Source organism: Montipora foliosa, chromosome 2, assembly GCF_036669935.1.
Source record: "Montipora foliosa isolate CH-2021 chromosome 2, ASM3666993v2, whole genome shotgun sequence".
NCBI lineage: Eukaryota > Metazoa > Cnidaria > Anthozoa > Scleractinia > Acroporidae > Montipora > Montipora foliosa.
Genome location: NC_090870.1, coordinates 52,334,522 through 52,359,521, shown reverse-complemented (window position 1 = coordinate 52,359,521; position 25,000 = coordinate 52,334,522). Strand labels below are relative to the sequence as shown.

Here is a 25,000-nt window from a genome sequence, read left to right as displayed (position 1 = left end):
CGCCAAACAAAGGTTGATTTACAAAAGAACAACTTATCAAAACATAACAAAATTAATACAGAACACTTTACACTGTTAATCTCAAGAAAATGCTGACCTATCTGCTGTGCAAACCAAATTTAATACATAACCTTACTTATCTCCAAGTAGTTACCCAGGCTAGATACCAACTTACAACTCCATTTTTTCTCGCTATTTCGGTTTTTTTAGGCATTCCCCTAAAGTTGCAGTAACTAACCTGTTGTGCCTCTCTTGTACGAGTACCGGCCTTGTCTAACTCCCTTTTCATTTGCCACATCATATGGCCTCAGGTATTCGGTGCCCTCTTTGGTGATCACACACAGGTCAACATTACTTCCTGATCCCTAAAAGCCAAACAGCGATAATATTGGAAATAAATTACTGTATCTCGCCTCACTTTTGGCATTTAAGGGGGACACATGTAGTTTCTGAATGGACCTAGATGTTGTTAACCCATTCACACATAAAGTGCCCCCAACTGGCAAGTACAATCGTTTGGCGTTAGCCAGAGTAAAATCTTTTAGTCTCACTCTCTCCCCTAAGAGTGACACTTAAAAATTTTACTCTGTCTAACGCCAGACAATTATTTTTACTCATCAAGTCATTGTCATAGTCATATCTTTATTTAAAGAGGGAGACGTAATAACCTGTTACAGTTTTCTAGCTTACAGCCCTTTCCGAGCTTTTTACCCTCCCAACCATGATACACCACAGAAGACAGACCACAACACCAGGAACTACATGCCCTACTCTTTGTGACAAGTGTGTGGGATCTATTATGTTCCACAGGATTAGAACATCGAAGGGTTGTGAGACAGGACCTCCGGCTTATCGTCCTTATCCCAGAAGACTAAAGAGTCTAACCATTAATTTTGCAGATGTGATTACAAAGGCAGCACTTTCTTCTCAGTTATTTAAAGACTCTAGTGTTGGTCCGGCCAGAGTTGAACTCACGACCTCCCTCGTGACAGCCCATGGCTCAACCAACTGAGCCACTGGTACGCGGTCCAATGGGGGCCTCTTCAGGCCTCTTCAGGGATGAAAGGGTTAACCACAGCCACTTAGAGATTTTACCCTGTCTAACAAATGACAATATTATTTACTAAATAAGGAATCCCTAAGGGGCAAAAGGGTTCAATCATGGTATTTTGTTCACTCTGTTCACAATCTGCTGGGTAAAGCAAAGTAGACAGAACCCATGATTTCTTTTCCATTCTGAAAACTGAGTACGAGCCAAAAGAACAAGTAAACCAAACATTGCTTGATTTTCTGTTGTGAAAAGTCCCAGAAAATGTGCCTGAAGTGAAACCATTTACCTTTCTGGCATTTTTCGATAAAAGTAGGTAATAATTAAAATCAGTCAACGTACATGAATGTACATAATTGTACTATGTAGTATATTAAAGTCAAATGTTGCAGCACTAGTCAGTGTCTCAAGAGTATAATAAGATTACTCTTGGTCTATTCTACAAAAATATAATAATACAGTAACTCACAAGATCATTGAATATCCCTGCAGCAATGGCATCACGAACCAGCTGTTTAGCTTCTTCAACCTGAAAAATCAAATCTAATCAACTTAACATATCCAGGTGCAGCAATTATTCACACAGTCAAGCAAACAATGCAAAAGTAGAGACTTGCATGTACATGAATTATTGTAACAATCCTAGTTTTATTAATCACATTTTTACTCTATTACCTCCATGTTGGGTTTATATCGTGACTCAAACACTGACATAGCAGCCAATGAACCAGAACCTGTCAGGAAATTCATAAATTAATGCAAACATTGTTTTGTATAATTTTATACTGAAAGGACAAAGAGTTCATAGAACTTTTCAAGGGTAAAGCCAACAAGCAGCAGTCATATCCCAACAAGTTGGTGGTGACGAACAGTGTACAACAGGGACAAGCAACCTGAATATACCACAAAACTTAAACAGTACCATTAAAAACACTAAAAAAGGCATTGACATGAAAGAAAAAATTCCACAGAAATACATGTACAAGCTGGTTTAAGGCATGACTACCAAGAACAAGAAACAGCAGAGGAAAGGGTCATTATGTTATTGCAGTGACAAAATTTAATATCAAGAAGGTAGGAGAAATCATTTATTGACTCACCCATGGTGACATATGGCAGTTTATCAGTACTGCCATGAGGGTACACTGTATGTAATGTTGGACCATTCAAGTCCACACCACCCAGAACCAGAGCAGCACTGATATAACCTTGATATCTAACATTAAGTGCAAAATAAAAACCACGACAATTCTTTAAAAATAGAAAAATATATTACTGTACTTATATAACAGTTCAATATTGCAATTCTATTTCACAACCAGACATTACATACAGTACTGGCCACAGGAATAGCAGCATCTACATGCGCGTAAAATGCGTGCAAAATGGCGGATTTGCGCGCAAAATACGCGCGCGTTATTATACTTCAGGATGACTAAAGTACTGTTGATAAAGGCTAGTACATGTACATGTATGTAAGTTGCACATGCACTGTAATTCTTCAATAAATTTCGCATCAAAATGATACCCAATATTACAACTACAAAATGTTAGAGTCCATTATAACAACTGGACAGGCTTCTTTGGCCAACAAAGGATTTGGTCAAATAAATATTATGAAGTGTGGTATTTTCAAATTGATAATTAAAAATGAACCATAAGGGAATGAATTATGAGACTACATTTTGGCAAAATAGTGAGACTGTACCTAAACAGCCGCTGTTTTAACATTCGCAGTGCAGTAACAATTCTGGCCTAAAAAAATACAAAGTTAAAATCACACAATGAGGCAGTGAACAATAATAATATTATAAGTAGATGAAATATCAGAAGATGAAGGCAATCAGATGAAATTAAGTTCTGCAAGAAATGGCCTGAACAAAATTTAATACAGGACTGGATTTATCCAGAATGGATCTGTTCACAATTCAGGAAAAGAAGAAGAAGTCACTTGGTGAGAAGGTAAGAATACAATAAAACACTTAGAAGAGCAAATCCCGGGGGGGGGGGGGGGCACTCCCATATGAAACAGACGGGGATGCTCGTCGTCTCACTTAGGGGTGTAAATTTTGGATTTTGGTCTTGCTTAGGGTGTTCCGGGCAAAGCACCAATGTTTTAAGCCGCCAAGGTCTCGTTTAGGGTTCCACGAAGAAACACAGAATTACGTGAATTTCCTTAAGCCACGCCCAGATTAGTCTCCTTTAGGGATCACAAAAAGCTTGAGCCACACCCAGATGGTCTCCTTTAGGGGTTAAATTCAAAATTTCCGCAAATAGTCATGTCCGCATGTACATAAAAGATAGATTAGATTCCCATTGTCGTTTATATGCTAAAGCAAAGTCATGGTTAGTCAAGTTGTACCTGGCGTCCAGTGGACAAGCTGTGCAGCTGAATATTAGAAGATATGAGTTGTGTAACATACTCTGTGTCAGCAGCAGTACCAGCACCGCAGCAACTGAAAATAATCAATTCCCAGGAAGGTTTAGGGAAGTCAGGATGGCTTAGTGGTTATCAACCATGCCTTCCACCTCTGCAACCCAGATTCAACTCTTGGCCCCGAGATCGTATGTGGGCTGAGTTTCAGTAGATCTCAAACTGCCTCCGAGGGTTTTTCTCCGGGTACTCCCTGACCGGTTTTCCCCCCTCAGAAAAAGCGACTCCCAGCCTATTCCATCTGGCTGTGGTGCTGTGCTCCGAGGTCATAAATGGGTCATGTTCAGGGGCCGAACCCTAGCCAGCAGCACAGCTCCTTCAGTCCGACCTTGTTGAGCCGCGCCCTTAGCAATTCAGTCTCCGACTGTGTGTAAGGGCATTTAGCAGGTCATGCATTATTATTATCATTATCATTAAGATCATACCGCACACCTACTTTCTTTAAAATAATTTTATTCTAGAACAAGGACAAAAATTTTACAAGGAACAATGACTTTGTAATGCTATCAAGTACACAAAAAATAATACAAAAGACATGCTACAGGGTACATACAGTACATTACAGTGTACTTACTAAATATTTGGAGCAATGTAGTGAATCTTGGAACAATTTTTATCAGCAACAATAGTGTCCTAAAAATGAAAAGAAAATAAGCATTAATAATTTTCAGGGTTGCCAATCATCAGTAACAAAAAAATTCTCCGGCTTCTCCCCACTTTTCCCTGACCTGTAAACAATTTTCACTGACCTTAATTAGGTGAATAATTACATTTGCTTCAGCTTCTTTTGAAGACCATCAATATTTCTTTCTTTTCCTTTTCTATTTCTTTGCGCTTTTGACGGGATTTTGTGCGCAAATTCTTGTGAACTGTTTACCAAAAATGAAATTCCCTGACTTTTCACTGACTTTCACAATATTTTAAGATTTTCCCTGCCTTTTCCCTGACCTTGAAAAATTTTTGGTTTTCCCTGATTTTTGTCTGACAGTGGCAATCCTGATTTTGAATGATAACAACTTCTTTGTGCTGTTTTGATTTTTTTTGGTTATCTCTACACAGGTTTGGTTATTGCTACAGGTGGGAAGCCTACAAATTAATGCACCTCTGTTGCTCTTGTGTCAGCTCCTAAAACAACACCGTCCTACAAAAACAGACAACAATACATTTAGTGCCCAATAATGTACTTGATGTAGAGTTGGAACTTTCAGTCCTGTGAGTAAGAGTTATACATTTCACTCTATCTAACGCCAGATGGCTTCACTCATCAATGGGACCGCTTCAGGTAGGTTAAAAAAAAATCCAATCCCAATTTTGCAACAAGATATGAAAATTAAGTTACAAAGTTGTTGCGCTATATACTGTATTGTGTTGCCAGAGGTTTAACAAAACAAAACAATATTATTATGAGTCTACAATGTGTGAGTAAAGAAACCGTTGACAATGGTGAATGTCTTGCACATTACACTGAGCTACATGTAAATTACGCTACCACTGTACTCCATATCTTCAATCTTTAATTTTTTCATTTCCTTATTTATTTTACCAAAAGTACAGTAGCTGCAAAGTGGCAACTACTAACCATTTTATTTCCAAAGTCTGAAAGAGTGAAGGTGAAAAGTAGTCAAAAACTTGTGACGTCTTCTGATATTTTAAAAGGGAAAAAATTGCAAATGCAATTGCAATTGCAAATGCAAATGTAACTTCATTGATTGCAAGTTCGAACCCTGTTGATGCAGGCTGCATTTTTACTGCAGTACATGTAGTTTTTAAAGACCCACTATCATAATTATAATAAATATTACATGTATATATCAAAGTGTGTATCACTTTTTGCATGCCCCAATAAGAACACCGTCAACCGTGAAGTGAACAGCCGAGTGGATCCCGTCGAGTAGCCTCTTATAATGAGACATTTTGCTAAACTTGCACCTCACTAACTTGCTATGATTTTTCACTAACCTGTATTTTGGTACTTTCCCCAATGTTCAGTTTGCTAACATACATGTAGCACTTTATTTTGCTTATGTTCTAATTGAAGTGTATTTAAAAGGTTTTTTTTTTAGGTCTATTGTTTATGCTGTTTGTTTTGCTCTTCTCCCAATGGGTAGCAAGTCAATATTTACATCACACCTTACAACAGCTGATACACGACCCTTTTGGCATAATAATTATAGTTGGGCAACTGCATGTATATAAATTAAACTAGTTTTCTTATCTATGGAGAGTTTGGTTATAGTAAAATGACTAAGAAACGACCCGGACCAGCAGTCCGTGTTATAGAGATGTCCGTCTTTATACAGAGGTGTCCGTTAAGAGGGAGTTGACTGTACACAAGAATTTAATGTTTACAGATCACAAAATAATTGTCCAAACTTTTCTGAAGCGATAAATTGATCAAGCTTTCTCGTTCTTTTAACAATACTCCATTGCAAGAAAGTTTAGCAAACCTTGAAGACAATCCCGCAAATCGTTGTACCAGTTTTTCTAGCAGTGGGCAATTTTGCACCCATTTTCTCCAATATGACATTCCTGAAGAATAATTAAACATATGAAATGGATGGAACATTACTTATGAAAGATGATGTTTTCCCAAGTGTCCGAACCTTTTACAGTTTTCGAAGGAAAATCCTCCACAATGCTCTTGCGCTACAGTACCCCCAATAGCCGCCATCTTGGAAAATTTTGTGGAGTCATTCTTAGTGTGCATGTCGAAATATGTTAACCGCTGAAATATTGCGGATTCCTCAACCCAGGTCCTCTCTCTTCTAGACAAAATGGCGGAATACTTTGATTGTTTGTCCTCCTTCGTCGTTTTAGATTCTATTTCTGTTGAGAAATATCGCTCCAAGAGAACGGGCATCAATTTTTGCTTTGCTAAGGTTCCTGGTCCTCTTGTGAACGGCTTTCTTTGCCTTGGTATGTATTGTTGCTTAATTATAAAGTACATGTACCACGTGAATAATAATTAGTTACAAGCCACTGATGAAAAGCTCATTTGGTCCGTTGGTGTACAGTGCAATGTGAACAATTATGGATTCGATTTCCATTTAGTCCTGGATTTTTAGCTGAACTGTTCAATACCCTGCCATTTATTTGCATAGTATTAACTTCTTAAATTGTATTCTGACTCGTTCTTCAGAGAACGCCATCAAATACTAACAAATTAAATGTGGCAGGGTATTCAGCAGGTACTCGCAATAATTTGTGAGAACGATAAATCAGTCATGACATTGTTCATGACTTGTCTTATGTTGTGGGTGCAGGGCTGGCGCAGAGGTGAGAGCACTTGCCTCCCACCAAGGTGGCCCAGGTTCGATTCCCAGAATCAGCGTCATATGTGGGTAGACTTGCCACAGGTCGACCTTACGAGAATCCCAGGAGAAAATGTTTTGGCAGGCGAAGCGTGATTTTTCGAACGCAAAGCGGATGAGCAAGCTACGAAGTCACAAGAGATCGACTTGTCTGGCTTGCAAGGTTTTCATATGTGTTTCGCGCCAAAAAGGGTATGACGTCATTCGCAAGTTCTGCACTTGAATGGCGCAATCCGATGAAAACAGTTGAACAAAGTCATGTTTGTTTCTCTTAAAGCAAAAGAGGAAATTTGTTTTACTTTGTGCTAAAGGCATCAGAAACAAAAACGAAATAAAACGGAAGCTTATTTCAATCTCAAGTCGCCGCTTGGAAAGGAGATCTCCAGTGATAGAAACGAAACACTCATGTAGGCTTCAGGTGTAGGAGACGTGCTAGATCAGGATTAACAGACGTGCTACATGTAGATCGGGAATAGAAGTAGAGATACATCTTTAGTTAGTGAAACTTACATTTAGCAATGCAATGACTCTCATCAATGAAGACACATTTTAAAATATTTTCTTTCAGTTGATGAAAAAATTAATGTGTCAATAGTTGTTGAGAATCGCCTCGGGACTTCCAGACAGATGATAGTTAAGATTTAACATGTCCTCCAACTGTTGCTTTGAACAATCGTCTCCTACATATGATGCAGTAATGCCACAACAATTGAGGCTAGAGACTAGATCTTTCATGAGTGAAATCAGTGGAACAAAATTATTATGAAGATGATAGCATTGCAATCCTCTCCAAGTAAACTATCAAAATCGTACGGGGCTACATGTACATGTAGTTCAAAGGTCAGACTTTCCCAGACCTGGTTGGGACAGACACAAACAAATCTCTGCAAGACAGATATGCTTGAATTGTTTTCTTCTGATAGTCGCACAATTCGGAATATCCTGTAGCTTCAGCCATCACTTATTTTGAAAGTCACACTTCACTGCATATGGCAAATTTTGATTGACAACTCTATCCCCTGGGGTCCACAAGGACTCCTCTGATTGGTCTAGGTCAGCGACCCATTTTTGGGTCACTAAAATTGGCGTCAATCAAGTTAGTATGAAAAGTCCTTGATCCCGCTCGTTGTCTACATGAGACAAAGGACTTTTCGATAGTCTACATGTGGGTTGAGTTTGTTGGTTCTCTACTCTGCGCTGAGAGCTTTTTCTCCTGGTACTCTGGTGTCCCATTCCCCTCAAAAACCAACATTTGATTTGATTTACGTTTTACTTTACAGTGTCCCCAATTGGTGCGCCAGCGCTAGAAGTCTAGACTCTTAAATAGACTTGCTTCCTTTCCTTTCGTATTCTTTCCTTAATTCCTTGTACATTAATAGCTACTGAAGCCCATGATGATGATGGTTTGCCACACACCTTGGAGCACCTGGTGTTTATGGGAAGTGAAGATTATCCATATAAGGTATTTAGAATAGTATTATTTTATTGAACTTGTAATGATTATTATTAGAGTGAATAATGACATTAAAGCTTTTCCTTCTTTCAATAATAATGTTAATTTTTTTATTATTTTTGTTATGAAGTACGGTTCTCAAAAAAGAGCTCATAATTACACTGTAGGTGCTTTACAAAAATGTATCTGTGCAATTTATAGGAGCTTTTCACCTGACATCATCGCCGCCATGTTGGTGGGTGAAAACAAAAGATCTCTCATTACCGTCTTTTATTCATCCACCAGAAGTTGTACATTTCTCTATTGTTATTTGTGTCTCTAGAGATTGGTCCTATAAGAAGTAAAGAAGACTTTAAAGGTGTAAGATAATGTAATTAATCTACATTTATAATGGATGTGTCTTACGTGTACATTTCCACTAAGAATTTAAACACTGGGATGACAACATCACAACCGACATTTAAGGATGTACATGTACATGTAGGACTCAATGTGATTTGATGGGTGGTAAAGAGGTAGCTGTTCACTTTTTTAGTGGCTTGCTGCATGAGTTTCTTCCATCTTTTTATCAGTATTTCTTTATTTTTTTATCTGCTCTCCCTTCATTCTACAGCTGTACCAATAATTATAATAATGCCAGGTGCAGCCATTCACCAAAAACAAATCTTGCTTTCTTTTGTCATCCTCTTCTTTTGTCCTCTATTTCCTTTCCTTTACTCTCAGTCCTTCAAATCAGTTGTGTTAGACTTGCAAGCTTGCAGGTGTTTTGTTTTTGCCAACCTTGTTGAAGCTCAACCACTTTGCAGAGACATGTACAAGTCATGTGAGTCTTGTCTCTCAAATCATTCAGCCCTCACTAAATTGATTCTTCATCCAAATGATCCTTGTCCTAATAGTTACTCTATTAAAACTATTGCCTGTATTGCACATCCTCCTGTCTGATTATTTTCTTTTGCATGCCTTTAAGTTAAACAGTTACAGTTTCAAACTGAGAATGACTTATGCTTATGAATTTCAACTTGCAGGGTCTTTTAGATTTGCTTGCAAATAGATGCTTGGCCCAAGGAACTAATGCATGGACGGCAACTGATCATACAGCATATACAATGGAAACAGCTGGAAGCGAGGGATTCCTTAATCTGTTGCCAATCTACCTTGACCATGTGCTGTATCCAACACTAACAGTAAGTATAGTTTGGAGTATTGCCTTAAAACCAATGATCGTAAAGTGGAGTCCTCCTCCAGGAATTGTACTTTAACCTGATGCAGTTATCTGGCCTTACATAAAATCTCAAGTATCAACTGATCCAGTCAGAACACATAGTTCTTGTGTTTAACTTGGTTAATAACAGCAAAGAGTTTGATTGTATATTCTCAACTGATTGCTTGAAAGAGCAAAATGCAACATACAGTACCACTCAAATGTAAGTTACTAGTCGCATCGCGTTTCAGATGTTGGGCGATTCACATCGTGTGAGAGTCACTGAAGCAGAAATTTTGGGCATAAATTTAGGAGACTCCACTATGCGAAAATCATTTAATTTTGCGCAGCAAGTAATGGTAACTAAGCTGCCTGCGACAGACGAGTCGCAGACGATCTCAAATACCCCAGACAAACTTTCCCTTCTATCTGTAAATCGATCTTAGACAACAAAATGCGAAAGAAAATTTGAACGAAGATCGTGGTATTAAACTGGAAACGGCAATTGCATTGTCAATAAAATTATGACCTTGTGTCGGCAAAGAAGATGTAGTAAAAACCTGATCTTATGCTGGTCTGTTGTTTGATATACAGACACATAAGCTTACAGTATGCAAAGTACACATGACTTTGTACACATACCTTCCCTTTGGTAACACGTTTATTGTTACTATTAATGGACTAAAAGCCAGAGCTTATGGTACATTGTTACATTTTTTAGGGTAAGTATATTTGGGAAATCAAATGGAATCAAAACCATTGTAACCAGAAAAATCTCCCTGAGCAGAGAGGAGAACCATCAAATTCAACCCATAATGATGTGGAGACTGGGAATCTAACGTGGGATGTGCTTGTGGAAGCCATGTGATCTCACCACTTCTACATGTACACTACAGAAGAAAGCATTCTCTCTGCCCTTTTGATAAGTATTTACCACTGACTAGTCTCAGAAGATGGTATCTTTGGTGGTGGCAAGTCTCAACCTTTTCCTCAAAAACACCTCCCTTCATTGCTGGATCTTTCCCTGTCTCCACCATCTCTGAAATAATTAGACATTATTCAATCTTTTTTGGAACAATAAAATTCAAACCTAAGCAAACACAAAATGAGTTTCCACACTCCACTGAAAATTTTAATTTTGTATGGATTAATCATTATATTATGGTCAATAATATTTTTTATTATACAATGTACATGTATGGCTAGTGTTTCTGACCAATACAACATGTGTTGTGATTAGTTAATAGCAGGTAAGCGCTAGGGCATTATTCTCCCGTAATGCCCACGGGCCGATTATGGATTATGCAAATTATTTTTTTCTTCTTTAGGACCGTTCTGTTAGCCATATACTGTACATGTGTAATAAACGGCTTAATAATCTTGTCCGTTTGGTCGTTACAGCAAAATCTCAAACCTTGGCCTAGCTGTATTGACCTCGCTATCGCTCGGTCAATACGGCAAGGCCTCAGTTTGAGATTTTGCTGTAACGACCTCACTCTTGGTTATTAAGTACTTAATAATAAAATTATGATAATGAACTTTATTTAAGTGACAAGTGTATTTAGTTCTGAGGCACTACCTAATACATGTACATGTAGTGGAGGACACCACAGAAATCAAATCGAATCAAATAAAATCAAGACAATCATTTCAAATCATAGGTTGGTTTTTGAGAAGGGGTAAAAACGGTAGTAACTGGACAAAAACTCTGACTCGTAGCAGAGTAGAGAACCAACAAACTCAACCCACATGTGATACCAAGTCTGTGAATCGAACCCCGACCACATTGGTGGGCGGCGAGTGCTCTTACCACCATGCCATCCCTTGTCGTGAATGATATGGTAAATTCTTAACAATTTTATGGTGCATTTTGAATAATAGGACTCTGCATACATTACAGAAGTTCATCATGTGAATGGTGATGGGGAAGATGCAGGTGTTGTGTACTGCGAAATGCAAGGGAGAGAGAACATGGAGACATCCAGAACATTCTTAAATTTAACACGAGCGATGTATCCTGGTCATTGCGGCTATAAGGTAAAATTTTTTCTGCAGGTTGTTTGAGCATACTTCCATTATGCAATATCTTGTCTGAAATCTGAAAGTGTAAAAAAATGATTGTTATGGGTTTTTTTCATTAATTTTTGCCTCCATCTTGTCTCTAGTCTGAAACTGGAGGAATTATGGAAAATTTGCGCTCAACTTGTAGTCACACCAAGGTAAATAATTTCAACATTAGTTACCGGGTAGTTTGCTGGTTTCTTCACAGTACAGTACATGTATGAAAGATTTGAGATGGCCATTAATTTAATTTAAGGAATAATTACTTTGAAATGAGGTGCTGCAAATTAAGGAGGGGGGAGGGTTGGGGTGGCATGTGACATCCTGCGAGGTGTTTGGAGATAGGGTTAGTATTAGGCTGTAACCCTTGTAATTATAAGTACCTGTTGCACTTGCAGGTGTAGAATCTCTGTAGAAGGTCAGGCGGCATAAAATGTGCAAGGTGCTTACTTGTCGCAATTGAAAGCAGTTTTCATTGAAATGTCTGATTACCGGTAAGGACGTTCGCGCCAATTGTTTCTGCGCATCCTTACTGCGCACGCAAATGCACACGCCACGTCATACACGAGCGCGCGCGCTAAGTAATAAAATGAGAACTGATAGGGCAAAAGGCCATTGCTATAGCTTTGGCTGGATTTAACGGTCTTGGACGTTCGGTGACCCCTATTTTTCTTCCAGAAACGGATTTTATTTACAATTATCTCCACGTTGTCCAAAAATGAACAAAAAATCAATGTGGGAAGTTCAAAAAATTTCAAGATTTCTGCTCACGGGACATCAAATCCTGCCATCTTGCGGCTGCAAGGCGCGTGAAACTGTGGTCGCTAAATGCGAACTTGATCTTTAAGGGAACCTCACCAGTTGACTAAATTCACTTAATTAGTCCACTTAAACAATATTTGGCAGAGAAGATTTCACTTCAAAGATTTAATTGCAATATATTTGGGTTTACAGACACTGGCCTTATTCGATAACGAAGCCCGATTTTGTCACATTTTGGGTGTTTTTCCGGACATGTTCTCTCCAAAACGAAGTCGGTAACCCCCCATTTTTTTTACATTTCTGACATAACTAACTCATCATCTTACAGTGGTAAAAGTTTCAGAAGAAAATCAATGTTGAAAAAATTTCGCGCGAACGTCCTTAAGGCCTCAAAGAAGGCTGTACAAGGAGACCACTGTCACTAGCACCTTTCTTGGAAGTCAACAAAGCCCACATAACATTTAACCACAACGTCTCGAAGGAATAAATTGATAATAATGTACATTTATTGGACTTCTTTCAAATCCAGGTTTGCAACTACCATCAGCAGTTTTATCGACCAGAGAATTTGTGCGTTATCATCACTGGACAGATTGATTCCAAGAAAGTATTTGAGACTTTCAAGCCGTTTGAGGACAAAATTGTTACTAAGGCAAGACAAGAATACTTGGATTTATTGAAGCCTAATTCATTTGGCAAATAGTTTATTTCTTGATAAGAATACTAATGTTAAAGGATTTGCAGTTTCACAGCTGTTTCACCTGAACCATGGTTTTGAGAGAGTGTGCTGGACAATTTTTGAGAACCAGTGAAAGTGTAAAATTTAAGTAACCTGTCTACTTGTTCACCAAAATAAGTGAGTGATACCTTAAAAGTTTGCGGAGTTGGGCCCATTGAGGTTGGGGCAAAGAATACACAATGTAAACAGTGTATTTTATTAGTCAAAGATCCATGGCTAACCTAAACGTAGCCGCCATCAGTGGCCCTATCACACTGAACCGCAGTCATTGAAACTCTCATTGAAACTCTTATTTTACCGAACATGATAGTAAACAATGAGGGCTTAGAAGGGACCTTATTAACGGACCTAGAACTTTGAGCAAGTAAAAAAGCTTCCCCCTCAAGTTGCCATGGGCAACAACCACTGTCTAGCACTGTCTTTACTTTAACTTTCCTAAAAATTGTTTTAGCCTCACAAAAATAAGATTGTTTTGCAATTGAATGATCTGTGATTTGATTCATTACTGATTTTTTTCTTCTAGAAAGCTTTGCCTCCATATGAAAGACCATGGCAAAATCCTGTCCCATTCCTTCATGAAACTGTCGAGAAAGTTATCAAGTTCCCAACTGAAGATGAAGAATCAGGGTCTGTCCTAGTTGGATTTAGAGGACCTCCCTGCATTGATCAATACAGTATGTCTGCGCTTTCAGTTATGCTGGACTACCTAACAGACACTCCAATTGCACCCCTGCAGCAAAAACTTGTGGAAATTCCAGATCCCTTTTGCAGTGACATTTCTTGTGATGTTTTGGAATTCTCTGCAACTTCTTTGCTTTTAAAGGCTGAAAATGTTCCATTTGAAAAGCTGTCTGCAACAAAAGAAAAGATGAAGGAGGTGTTGGGAAACATTGCCGATGGCAAAGAATCCATAGACATGAAGCGCATGGGTGTGGTTATTCATCGCAAAATCTTGGACACAAAGAATAAGTTTGAAAATCGTCCGCACGATACTTTTGCTGATATCATAGTTAGCGACTTTTTGTATTCTTCTAAACCAGAGGACCTTCAAGCTAGAGTTAACGTAATCAAAAACCTGGAAAAGCTTCAGAATGAGTCAGTGGACTACTGGGTAGATTTTCTGAAGAAATATTTTATTTCCTCACCAGGTGTTGTGGTAAGGAAGAAAATCAACCCCTGCTGATAATGTTATACAGTTACAGTGTAGTTATTTGATTTCTATGAAATACCAATAAACGTTCCAAGTGTCATAACCTAATTGAAGATTTAAGCACCTAGTAGAAAGCCTGACTTCTTGCTGAAAGCGATCTTGTTAACTTAAAGACCCCTCAAACAAATCCAGCCAATCTTTTGGTGGCAGAGATAAAATGTATTTAACTGACAGTTGACCAATATCATCACGGCTTCGTTTACCAACCACAGCAACGACCAGAATATTTATACCATCTACTGACGTTACACATATCACTTGACTCTGAAGATGACTTCTGCTCAGATTGTCGATACGCCAGTCAATTTCATCCTAAACAGCCCTTTTCAAGACTACAGATATGACTCTTCAAACCATTTACAATTTCACAGTGAACTTTGTCCCTCATTTTCTTAAACTGTGAGCGGGTTCTTTAACGTTCCTAAGGCTTAACAAGCAAATGCGAAGGTGTGTTCATCTTCATTTGAGAAGAATGGAGAGCCCAGCCATTTGTAGATGTCATCACAAAGGCAGCACGACCTTCTCCTCACTATACTTTCAAATCCCTGAAAGTACGTCTTACAAGTCAGGGTTTGAAAGATCACTCACCAACCAAACTGTGTGTTGTTTTGTAGATTGTTGGCGAACCTAGCGCTGAGCTAATGACGGAGATGTCAAAAACTGAGAAAAAAAGAGTTGCAGCTCAAAGAGAATTGCTGGGTGAAGAGGGGCTGAAAATCAAACGACAGAGGCTTGAAAAGGCAACACAAGACAATGAGGTTACGTGTATCCACCATCTTCTTCAGTAAAATGCCGAGAATGTGGCATTGCAGTGTGCCAGTCGTTTGTTACCCGAACGTAGTCTAAATTCTTTGTTCCCACAATTGTCCTGTTGTCCGGGTTCTCCGGTTTCCCCTCTCCTCAAAAACCAACATTTGACTTGATTTGCTGTCATTGTTGTTGTCATTGCTGTCATTGTTGTCATTGTCAGTTTACAATGTCCCCAATTAGCGCTCCTTTGCTTTCTTGTAAGTCAGTGGTTGACCTTCCAAATGACTTACAGAGACAGGCGTAGCGCAGTCGGTTAGTTCACTGTCACGTGTTACCCTTGGAAAAAAGAATTTCTTGAGAACTCGGAGTTTTTTCGAGTATGTCCAAGTCGACACCATTTATAAATGCATCTCTTCAATACGGTTGTTTTCTTTTTCAATACCAGTATTTACCTGGATATTTCTTTTGGAACCATTCTTGAAATATTGAACTTAAAACCGTTGTAAGTACTTCTTGCATTCAATAATAAAGTAAAAAAGACCCTTTGATTTGCTTAATTTTTAGGTCTCTCCTCCACCAGAGATAGTCACCAGTCTCCCTGTGCCCTCGACATCCAGCATCAGTTTTCACCCAATCAAAATGTTCAGCAACAGAAGGCAAGATGGCTGCAGTCATGCGGAACCCGAAGCCGTCAAGTTCCCCGTGACAGAGATTCCATACGCGTTTCAGCTGGACCATGTGTCGACGTTATTTGTAAAGGTGAGAACTCTGACTGAAGTGTGTGGAAAAATATGCTATACTCTTGGGCGCTTTCCATATAAATGGAAAAACTGAAGAGAATGTCCTGTTAAAAAGGAACAGAACAATTTTGTCTAAATCGAAACGGAACGGCACAAGCGTGCTCCCTTTGCGCGGAGTCGCTTTTTCATTCTTTAAGAGACTGGGAACTAACGATTTACAATAACAAACATGGCTGCCGATTCATGTAGGAGCATGGCAACGTAGATTCTCCGATGGCGATCATTTCGGCAAAAAGAGGAGTACTTCTGACGGCAGTCCTTTTTTTTCCGAGAACGTTCCAGTTGACAAGTCTGTTCCATTTGAATTATCACTGGAACAACCCGGTTTTGCATACAAAAGGAAATTTACAAGGCTACGCTGAAACGAGCATCAAGATTTTACATTCAAAATTTTCAAAAACACGATTCACAATTGAGCCATTCAGAAATGAATTTCCGAATCGCTCAAGTTTAGTTACATTACCCGGACTCCGCCATCTTGAATATGTGTGACGTGTTACTGTTGACTAGTTGTTCTGACACGAAACTCTTTTGTGCGTCACAATTTCGCAAAATGGCGGCGACTTTGAAATTTGAGAACAAAAAGAATCGATTCTGAAATTCATTTATTTCGGACAAAAGCACTTGGTAAATTTTTCAAGCAAATTTGATTGTAAACAGTATTTCCTTTGGTTTAAAAATTCTGTTTATGTTTAATGAAAGGATTCCCCTCGCTCACTTCCTGTCCATGCTTGTTCCAGTGCAACCGCGCGGTGTGAAAATACCAAACGGCCTATTGTCAAACTGGTTACTTTTGCCACAATTGAATTGAACAACTTCTTCATTGCAATCAATTAGAGCGAGTTTCAATCGACCGTCGTAAAACCAAAACCAAAGTAATTACTTTGGCCAATCAAAAAGGACGGAGACAATCCAGTAAACCAATCAAAAGTATGAGTAATTACACGTAGCCGACACAAAGAGCGGGAAAATGTGCACGCGCAAGCCACAATTGGTTTTGGTTTCACTTCTGATTGGTTGAAAAAATGGCGCGAGAACCGTTTGAACCAATCACTGATTGAAGTAAATGCAAAACCAAAGCAATTCGCTAATTACTTTCGACACTCAATTGAAAACCGCTCTAACTTCCTCTTTGATGAATTGACATTTCTTTTGCGTTAATTTCAGCTATCAGTAATGCTGGACACAGTAGTTGTGCCTGAGGAACTGAAACCTTTCCTTAGCCTTTACCTAGAAGTGTTGTTTGAATCTCCGATACTAAGAGATGGAGGTAAAACGGATGAAACATTTGTTTATCTCAAGAAAAAGGCATACATTGTGGAGTTTGGTTCTACCAGAATGTCTTCCCTTTAAAGCCCTAATATGTCCTCTGCCGGTATAACCCTTAAGGAAGGTGCCTACTAATTCAAAGATATTTTTGCCCCGGTTTATGATTATGCATGAAATGTAGATCTTAACAAGTGTTATTGAAATCCAAAAAAAAAATTGGGGGTAACCACGAATTTTCCAAGGATAATTCATGAATAAAAGTTGTGAAATGCTTTAAGAAACGGTCCAGATAAGAACGATAGCAACAACGGCAACGAACATGTTGGAATTCAATTGGTATGCAAAAAGGTGATAACTTTTCTATTGTCTGTACTTACTTCTGATTGGCTTAAACAGCAAAAGTTAACAAAACTTCATAAAAGCAGTATTATATTCATCCTTACTTTCCAACCATCTTCCATCTTTCATCTGGTCTCAGTTTAAATGAATTCCACAGAAATCGTATGTGGGGAACATGTAAAATTGTAAAGGTTTCTTGGCTTTTGTTTTCAACTCTTGTGATTGGTCAAAATCTTTTAACACAAAAAAACACCCTTTCAAAGTGGGATTTTATTGAATTTTATTGCGTTAACGGCTTTCCTGTAGGTTTATGCATTCTCTGTGTAAAAATGATAACATTCCTATGTGGGGAAAGCCCCGTTGCGGCATAACGAAGGAAATTGCTATCCACCTTACACGGATCATTACTTAAAAATACAAAACAATGTATGGCGTTCTTTCTCAAGTTGAAACTTAATTATCTCTCACAAATGCTTGGCTATCCCCAGTTTTCTTCAGCTTTGGATACCAAGAGAACTTACTAAGATCTACTCTCTCCGGTTAGTTTTAAACTGCGCAAAAATGTCCTTTTATTAGTAAGCATCATCGATAGGAAACCCGAGTATCTCTAGATGCGTAGAACGTGTGCGCAATAACAATAGTAGGCATCGTCCTTAAACCCGTAGAATGGCACTACCTCACTAAGTGGTAGTGAGAGTGTACTCTTGCCTTGCTTTCTGAATCAGTTGTGACTCATTGTTCACATCATTTTCAGTCTCATCTACTAGACCATTTCGAATTCTCAAGGCTGGATTGGATCTAGCATGGAATGGAGGCTAATGCGGGTAGATCTTTTCAAATGCAAATTAATTTGCCCGCATTAGCCTCCACTTCATGCTAGATCCAGTCCAACCGTTAGAATACGAAACTGGCCTATTGCAATAAATGCCTCTCATTAACCGAGGTCCGTGGTATTTGTTACGGACCGAGTTTATTTCCATTTCCGTTTCCGTTATGCGCGCGCGGGGCATGTTTTTCAACGGGAAAAAACGAGGATCCGTAACTTAAAGTGTGAGCCAAGAAAACAAGTTTAGTAAGATATTTATTACATCTCTGAAGTAATAAGGCGGGCGGAAACGAAACTAGTTGAAGTCAAGAGGAACGTTCAACTGCCACGCAAATGATCAAAAATGATCCGAAAAACGAATAACTCTTATTAGCTTTTTGAAATGGTTGCTTGCAAGATTCAAACAGTTTCACAAGTTTAGTTCACATAAACAACGTGAAAAACGTGCTAGAAAATGTTTCATCAAAATTTCAAGTCACCCAAAAATAGCACGCTTGCCACCCTTGGAAGAGATAATGATAAAAATATCAATACAAGTTGGTTTCCTTCGTTACAGTTCTTGTTCCCTATGATCATGTTGTGGCGGAGTTGGCAGCTGACACTCTTGACCAGGTGTCTTGTCTTGGTCCAAAGGGACAAAGGTTTATGCCGGAGCAGTTTTCACAACTTGCTTGTGTGTCACTCAAGGTAAAATGAGCAGTATTCATTCAAGAACACGCCTTTGCTCTATCCTTTACTTTGAGGCCAGAAAAATAACATCGGCCCTCGTGATTGCTTTTGAAAATAGTAAACGTAAATGAATATAGAATTAGAAACTAGTTGCTTGCTGACGGGCGAAAGGACAGCTGAAAACTCATAGGGCGCTTTCTTTTTGTCAGAACTGGGCGACCAGATCTAAGACCCGTCAGTTTGCAGAGAAAATGGAACAATTCGAGGGAACACGTGCATCATAATCCCTCGCATTCTTCTGGAGGAGTATACATAATCCTCGAAGTGTGTTAATTTGAAGGCGTTGTGGAGTTTGTCTTTCCAAATGTCCAGTCTGGCCGGTCAGTTCTGTCAATGGGAAGCGTCCATAGTCCGAGGCAGGATTCGAACATACGACCACACCGGTCGGATGGACAATTTGTCCCGCTGGTCTGCAGTCTCTACTAAGTCATGCGCTTGCCAATTTCAATCAATCAATCAATCAATCAATCAATCGTTTAATGTATCCAATAGCAGGTATAAACCTGAATTACAGGAAAGGTCAGAGACAGCAAACATATCTAGCATTGGTATTTAACAGTAACAAAGTTATTAAGACGAGCTGTGCGGCCTAAAGTTGGGTAAACAGTTTTGTTCCCTGAACGGAGATTACGATCATGCTCCACGACAGTGGGCGAATAAAGAACTCTGAGAACTTCTTTAGCCTTAATGACAAACGACTTGCACGAATCTATCCTACGAACATACAGTGGGTCAAGCCTTGCTAAGTCGAGCGCAACTAGCAGCTTCGCCAAGCAACTAGTTTCCCATCATTCCCACGGGCGTATTAAACATCTATATATAGCAACCTCGTTCACAGGGTCTCTTTGTCGATCAACAACAATAGAGACCCTGGGAACGAGGTTGGTATATGTAGTTGCATTTGAACATAGAATTCAAAGAATGTGTCCCAAAACCACTCGCGAACCATATCGATGATCCAATGAAAAGAGGTTGTAAGGAACTGCTTTCGCTCATTCTGCTCAGAGTTACGCAAAATGGGCGAGAAGTCGGAGCTTCTCGCTCCCAGATTTCGCTCGGCCATAAGAACTTCTGCAGTAAGCGACTGCTGTCATTGTCAAAATGAACTATAATGTTAGGTCTGGAAGAATCTTTCTTTCTTTACTTTAGTTTAGGGGAAAAAGTAGCAGACTCCTCTGAGTGAAGTAGCCAACACAGATATGGGAATAATTGCCGTGGCATTAGCTTCCCGGCTCGCCCAGCCTCAATGTTTATTCAGAACAGCCTGTACCTCATTTTACTTTAATTTCATCGTGTTGTTTTTGGCATCACGCATTAATGCTATCTAATGCGAATCCTTTCAAAGTTAACTTTGACAAATTTGCTTGGCTTTGGATATGACATGAGATACAGGTACTTCTCAAACTCATTCATAATACATGAGCTCAAAATCCTATCAAAAATGGATAAATTCGTTACGTGCATGACGTTTGAAACTCAATGAAAATCTAAATAAAAACCACACGTGTTTTGGATATGGTATCCAAACCACGCGTTGTTTTCATCTGATTCCTCATTGGATATCAAGGTTTACGCATCAAAACAAAAGAAATTAAACCAAACCATGCAAATGTTGAGATTCGCTTCCTTTTTTTAAATAGCTTGAAGTTGAAAAGTACGACAAAGGAGTTAATTGGTTGCACGAGCTGCTTTACAAAACTCAGTTCACGAAAGAAAGGCTGGAAATTGTCGGCAGGAAGATGATGAATGACGTTGCAAGGTGAGTCCATCATAAAATTTTGGCTCCTGAGCAGCTTGAATAACTCGTGTTTGCGAGATGTTGCGCGCGGGCGCACGCGAAAGGAGACGCGATAACGTGCTTCGCGTGTGACCTCTCGCTAGAACTTGAAAGAAAGCTATTGTTAAGAAATGGTTTGTTCTTTGTTATTTCTTCGACAGAATGAAACGAGAGGGACGAATTGTGGCCAAAACTCTCATCAGAGACATTGCTTTTACAAAAAGTAGGCATTTAAGTTTTTCATAATACATTTTAAGGGGGAAAACGCCCCATGATATGTTTGATGACTTTGACTTGAGCCCTCTGTGTCCCGCGCATTCCTTTACAGTAATACCGCCGTTGTTAAGTTAGCCCACACAACATGAAGTATCACGTGAGGGTCCGGTCACTAAGTAATCGCCGCGCATGCTCAACACAGTGAGTTTCGACCCATGGCATGAGACGTCTCTTTTCCCGTACTCGTCAGCACAGGGAACGCAAAAGAAAAGAGACCTCTGCGAGCAGGGAAAAACGCCGCAAACTGGAACGAATGATAAAGACAAAATCCACAGGAAGGAAACAACAGTCTTCTTTTTCGAGACGAATCTCGCTCTCTTAACCTCTTGCATGCGCTGTTTCGCTGTCGTAACTGGCGTTTGTATCTATTTCAGACAGCAATATGTTTTCAGCCAATATGGTGCGACAGTACAGTTTCCTAAACCAAGTTCTGACCGACCTTGAGAATAATCCAGCCGAGGTTTGTGACACTGTTGCAGTGTAAGAAGCGTTCGATAAACGACAGTAACAACTTTGTCACCTTAGTTTGTTTGAATTTCTGATTTCATTTGACCAGTGGGTCTTAGTAAGCAAGTATTAGCTTTTTTTTTCTGCTGTATTTGTCTTATGCTGTTTTATCTCTTAAAACTTCGAGTTTCGCGGCTAACGGCCGGGCTTCTGTTGTATTTAAACCAAGAAAATCCCCATATTTGCGGTTTGCCTTAAACGTAGTTCTAATAGTGGACTTAAGCACCAGGTTTTTTCTGTCCACGAAAACTGCGGACCTGAAAAGTCACGTGAGCTTATTCCTGCGGTCATGTTTGCGTTGTTACCATTTAAATTTCACAAACACACGCTTACGATTTGACATGAGATACTTTGCTGTTTATTCGCGCGTTACGGACAAGTTCCCAGCTCTTTACGGCAAAAATTGTTTTGAGTTTCGGCCGTTTCAACTGAGGAACTGATAAAATTGCCAAGAACAAACATGGCTGCTCCCTTTTTCGTGGTTGAGCGTGGAAATGTTTTACTAAATCTCCAAAAACAACTGTACCACTGGAGGTAAAACGAGGGTAATCAGAAAACCCTTCTGTCTGTCGATTGCGTCACGACCCAACAGAGCAGAAGCGGTCATGGCAATTCTTCTTCAAGAGGTCTGGTCCTGAGTCGAGAAACTCATACTCCAGGGCCTGGTGGAAAGTCGGGGCTCATGAGTCGAGAAATATCGTCAGGGTACTTGGTCTTTGGATGGCCCCAGCTTAGTCTGGCGCAAAAACGTCTCTAATCTCTGTATGTACACCGGTTTGTTTTTTTTTTTTTCATGTAATTTTCGGATTTGCTTTAGGTTATTGCAAAAGTTGAGAAACTGCGCTCACTCCTAACGCACCCGTCGAACTTGCGAGTGCACGTGGCCGCTGATGTAAACAGATTGTCGGACAATCCTCATGTGCTATGGAAAACCAAGTTACTGCCAAACATCTCCGTTGAAATACCCAACAAGTAAGGTCTAAGCAACTGTTATCTTCCCTCTCCGTTCATTTTCTCGAATGTTTTCGTTTTTACATCATGTACCAAATATTTCACCCCGGTAACTGTCCATGTACATCCGAACAGTACATTGATCATTAACATTTGATCGTGTAGTTTGATTGACACGTGCCTCGTGATTCATTCCATTATCACGTGCTTTTGCTTTTGCATGTAACCCATGACGATGAGATTGCGCTTCACACACTGACAACGCTACAGGGTTATCACGCCATCTTGTACTTGCTCATTTGGTATCCGTAAGGGGCAAAAGTGCAATGGAGAGAATATACGAAAGCCGTAGATTGGAATTGCAGACATGGCACTATTTTCTAAGCGTTGGTAATCGCGGTTTACGAAACAAAAATCTGACGAAAAAAATCATTGCCTAAAGAGGACTTGATCCCCATGACCTTGTATTAGTCTCACTCAGAGTAATTCAAGATGTGTCATAATTCTTTTCCCTTCTTGAGTGATTTTATTTTCATCAAAATAATTATAGCAAGGAATTTAAGTCGCTATTACTAATTCAGTATCCTGCTTTTAAACGTTGTCGCATTCATTTTTGCATGCTTAGGCTAATAAAGAGGCCCTGGATATTACTTACCAGCCTGCTTAGCAGGCGGTATTGTTGGCGCGAAAGGCAAATTAACAGGCGGCGAAGCCGCGCGGAGAATGGCAAGGGGCGCTACGAAATTCCCTCCCCACTCATGTTTGCCTCTCGCTTCAACAATACTGCCAGCCAATAGACCTTTTCGGCTTGTACATTTTGTTTTCCCAATACAGATCATGTGATAATACTCAGGAGGTTTGGTCCTTTGTTTTGTTCATTAAAAAGAGTGCATGCAGGCATATTCATCCTTGCATGCCCTCATTTTAATGAACAAAACAAAAGACCAAACCTCCCGAGTATTATCACATGATCTGTATTGGGAAAACAAAATGTACAAGCCGAAAAGGTCTATTACTAACAAGAATTTTATCTTTTCGTACATTCTTTAGCGTTCCTCCCGTGCAGAAAGCCAGTTCCTTTTTGGTCACTGATCCTGTGCATGGAAAAATTGCGGGTATTGGATCGGTTGAGTCTTCATTTCTCTTCCAAGTTACTCGGTGTGTTGAAAGCTTCGATCATCCCGATCTCGCGCCCATTATGGTTTTCTTGGAGTGTCTAACCACGCTGGAGGTAAGGCAGTTTCCATTTGACATGCTCAAGGTGCCATGATCGCTGAAATTGTAATTCCTGTCTTAATTTTGGGGTGCATGTGTCATTCGCAGGGTCCTATATGGCGTCAAGTTCGTGGCTTAGGATTGTCTTACGGTTATGCGTACGTATCCTTATCTCTTGACTCAGTATAGAATTTGAGATTTAAGAGGGCGAATCTCTGTTCCCCATGTTACTTATTTGATTTTTTGTACTGAAGATTGCGCGTGGAGCACTCTCACACCAACTGGCAAATAAGGTGTCGTTCTTGAAATGACCACGCAGTGTGACATAACTAACAATAGATTTGTCATCTAGTCTCCTTCGGGAGTGTTGCGTGACATCTCAAGGAGTCTGAAATATATAGGGCCAAATACGCGGGATTCCCTCTCTAGCCTCACATTGTCTTGCTTGACAGTGTTTGATATGCATTTAGCTTGACTTTTCAAACGATGCATTCAGGACTGCTTACGACAAACGCTAACTGTTTTACAATCTTCCATTTTGTTGTATTCGTAGAATGCGCGTGGATCCCGAGAATGGACTTTTGTACCTCCTCCTCATCAAGTCAACGCATTTGGTGAAGGCCTACAAGAAGACTCAGGAAATTGTTGTAAGTAAATGCATTATGGAGGCTGTCAACAACTACATCAAGCTGAGTAGATGATAGGTGCCTGGGAACTGATCCCTGGGACTCGTAAACTGTAAAATGAGTGAACGAAGTTGGCAAAGTTCTGAGGGTACTTGCCTTCTACCAGTGTGCGAGTCTTCCAGGCTCGCTTCCTGTAGCCACCGCCATGCGTGGGTTGAGTTGGTAGGTTCTCGGCCTCTCAGGTCCGAGTAGAGTTTTCGTGATTACTTCATTTGTCTTTTCCCTTTCTCTTGGAAATTTATCATTTGACTTTAAATTTAATGCGATTCAATTTCAGTAGAACACATTCTGGGTTACATAAGCTTTAGAATTACTAATAGTTGTTGGTCATTATTACCGCTCCCACATGGCTGGCAATGGCCGCAAACTTGCCACAGTCCTCCAGTCTTCTAACACACCCTTTATGCAGTGGAAGAGAATTATTCGTGCATTTTGTTTGTCTGTATTTTTTTTAGAACGGCTATCTGTCAGGTGAAATGGCCTTCGATGCCAGTGAACTGGAATCTGCCATCAGCAGTGTCATCTTCGAAATCATTGAACGTGAGAAAAGTGTCTCATCCGCCGCATCACAGGTCAGCACGTTTGACCAGGTTTCTGTGTGTTGTGGACTCTAGCGACTTATACGTGTTAGCTTCTCCTTATTTCCTCGTTAGAGG

The 25,000-nt window shown here is 39.7% G+C and overlaps 2 protein-coding genes across 2 annotated transcripts in view; one reads left to right on the top strand and one right to left on the bottom strand.

The window, feature by feature from the left end:
* LOC137993527 (proteasome subunit beta type-7-like) overlaps positions 1–6,213 on the bottom strand; it is a 6,726-nt gene extending 513 nt beyond the window's left edge. The window contains exons 1-10 of the mRNA XM_068839442.1: positions 6,086–6,213; positions 5,930–6,011; positions 4,585–4,623; positions 4,057–4,115; positions 3,411–3,504; positions 2,757–2,803; positions 2,149–2,264; positions 1,724–1,782; positions 1,518–1,577; positions 239–365 (exon numbers count right to left, since the gene is read on the bottom strand). Coding sequence (XP_068695543.1) covers positions 239–365; positions 1,518–1,577; positions 1,724–1,782; positions 2,149–2,264; positions 2,757–2,803; positions 3,411–3,504; positions 4,057–4,115; positions 4,585–4,623; positions 5,930–6,011; positions 6,086–6,189 — 787 coding nt within the window. The 5' untranslated portion in view covers positions 6,190–6,213. The remainder of the gene's footprint in view (positions 1–238; positions 366–1,517; positions 1,578–1,723; positions 1,783–2,148; positions 2,265–2,756; positions 2,804–3,410; positions 3,505–4,056; positions 4,116–4,584; positions 4,624–5,929; positions 6,012–6,085) is intronic.
* Positions 6,214–6,238: 25 nt separating this feature from the next.
* LOC137993523 (uncharacterized protein C05D11.1-like) overlaps positions 6,239–25,000 on the top strand; it is a 24,632-nt gene continuing 5,870 nt past the window's right edge. The window contains exons 1-19 of the mRNA XM_068839436.1: positions 6,239–6,398; positions 8,173–8,255; positions 9,272–9,430; positions 11,329–11,484; positions 11,613–11,666; positions 12,800–12,922; positions 13,533–14,165; positions 14,834–14,977; positions 15,534–15,728; positions 16,937–17,039; positions 18,760–18,890; positions 20,573–20,691; positions 20,871–20,932; positions 21,360–21,445; positions 22,310–22,464; positions 23,494–23,674; positions 23,767–23,816; positions 24,212–24,305; positions 24,800–24,916. Of these exons, the coding sequence (XP_068695537.1) occupies positions 6,257–6,398; positions 8,173–8,255; positions 9,272–9,430; positions 11,329–11,484; positions 11,613–11,666; positions 12,800–12,922; positions 13,533–14,165; positions 14,834–14,977; positions 15,534–15,728; positions 16,937–17,039; positions 18,760–18,890; positions 20,573–20,691; positions 20,871–20,932; positions 21,360–21,445; positions 22,310–22,464; positions 23,494–23,674; positions 23,767–23,816; positions 24,212–24,305; positions 24,800–24,916 (2,787 nt within the window). The 5' untranslated portion in view covers positions 6,239–6,256. The remainder of the gene's footprint in view (positions 6,399–8,172; positions 8,256–9,271; positions 9,431–11,328; positions 11,485–11,612; positions 11,667–12,799; positions 12,923–13,532; positions 14,166–14,833; positions 14,978–15,533; positions 15,729–16,936; positions 17,040–18,759; positions 18,891–20,572; positions 20,692–20,870; positions 20,933–21,359; positions 21,446–22,309; positions 22,465–23,493; positions 23,675–23,766; positions 23,817–24,211; positions 24,306–24,799; positions 24,917–25,000) is intronic.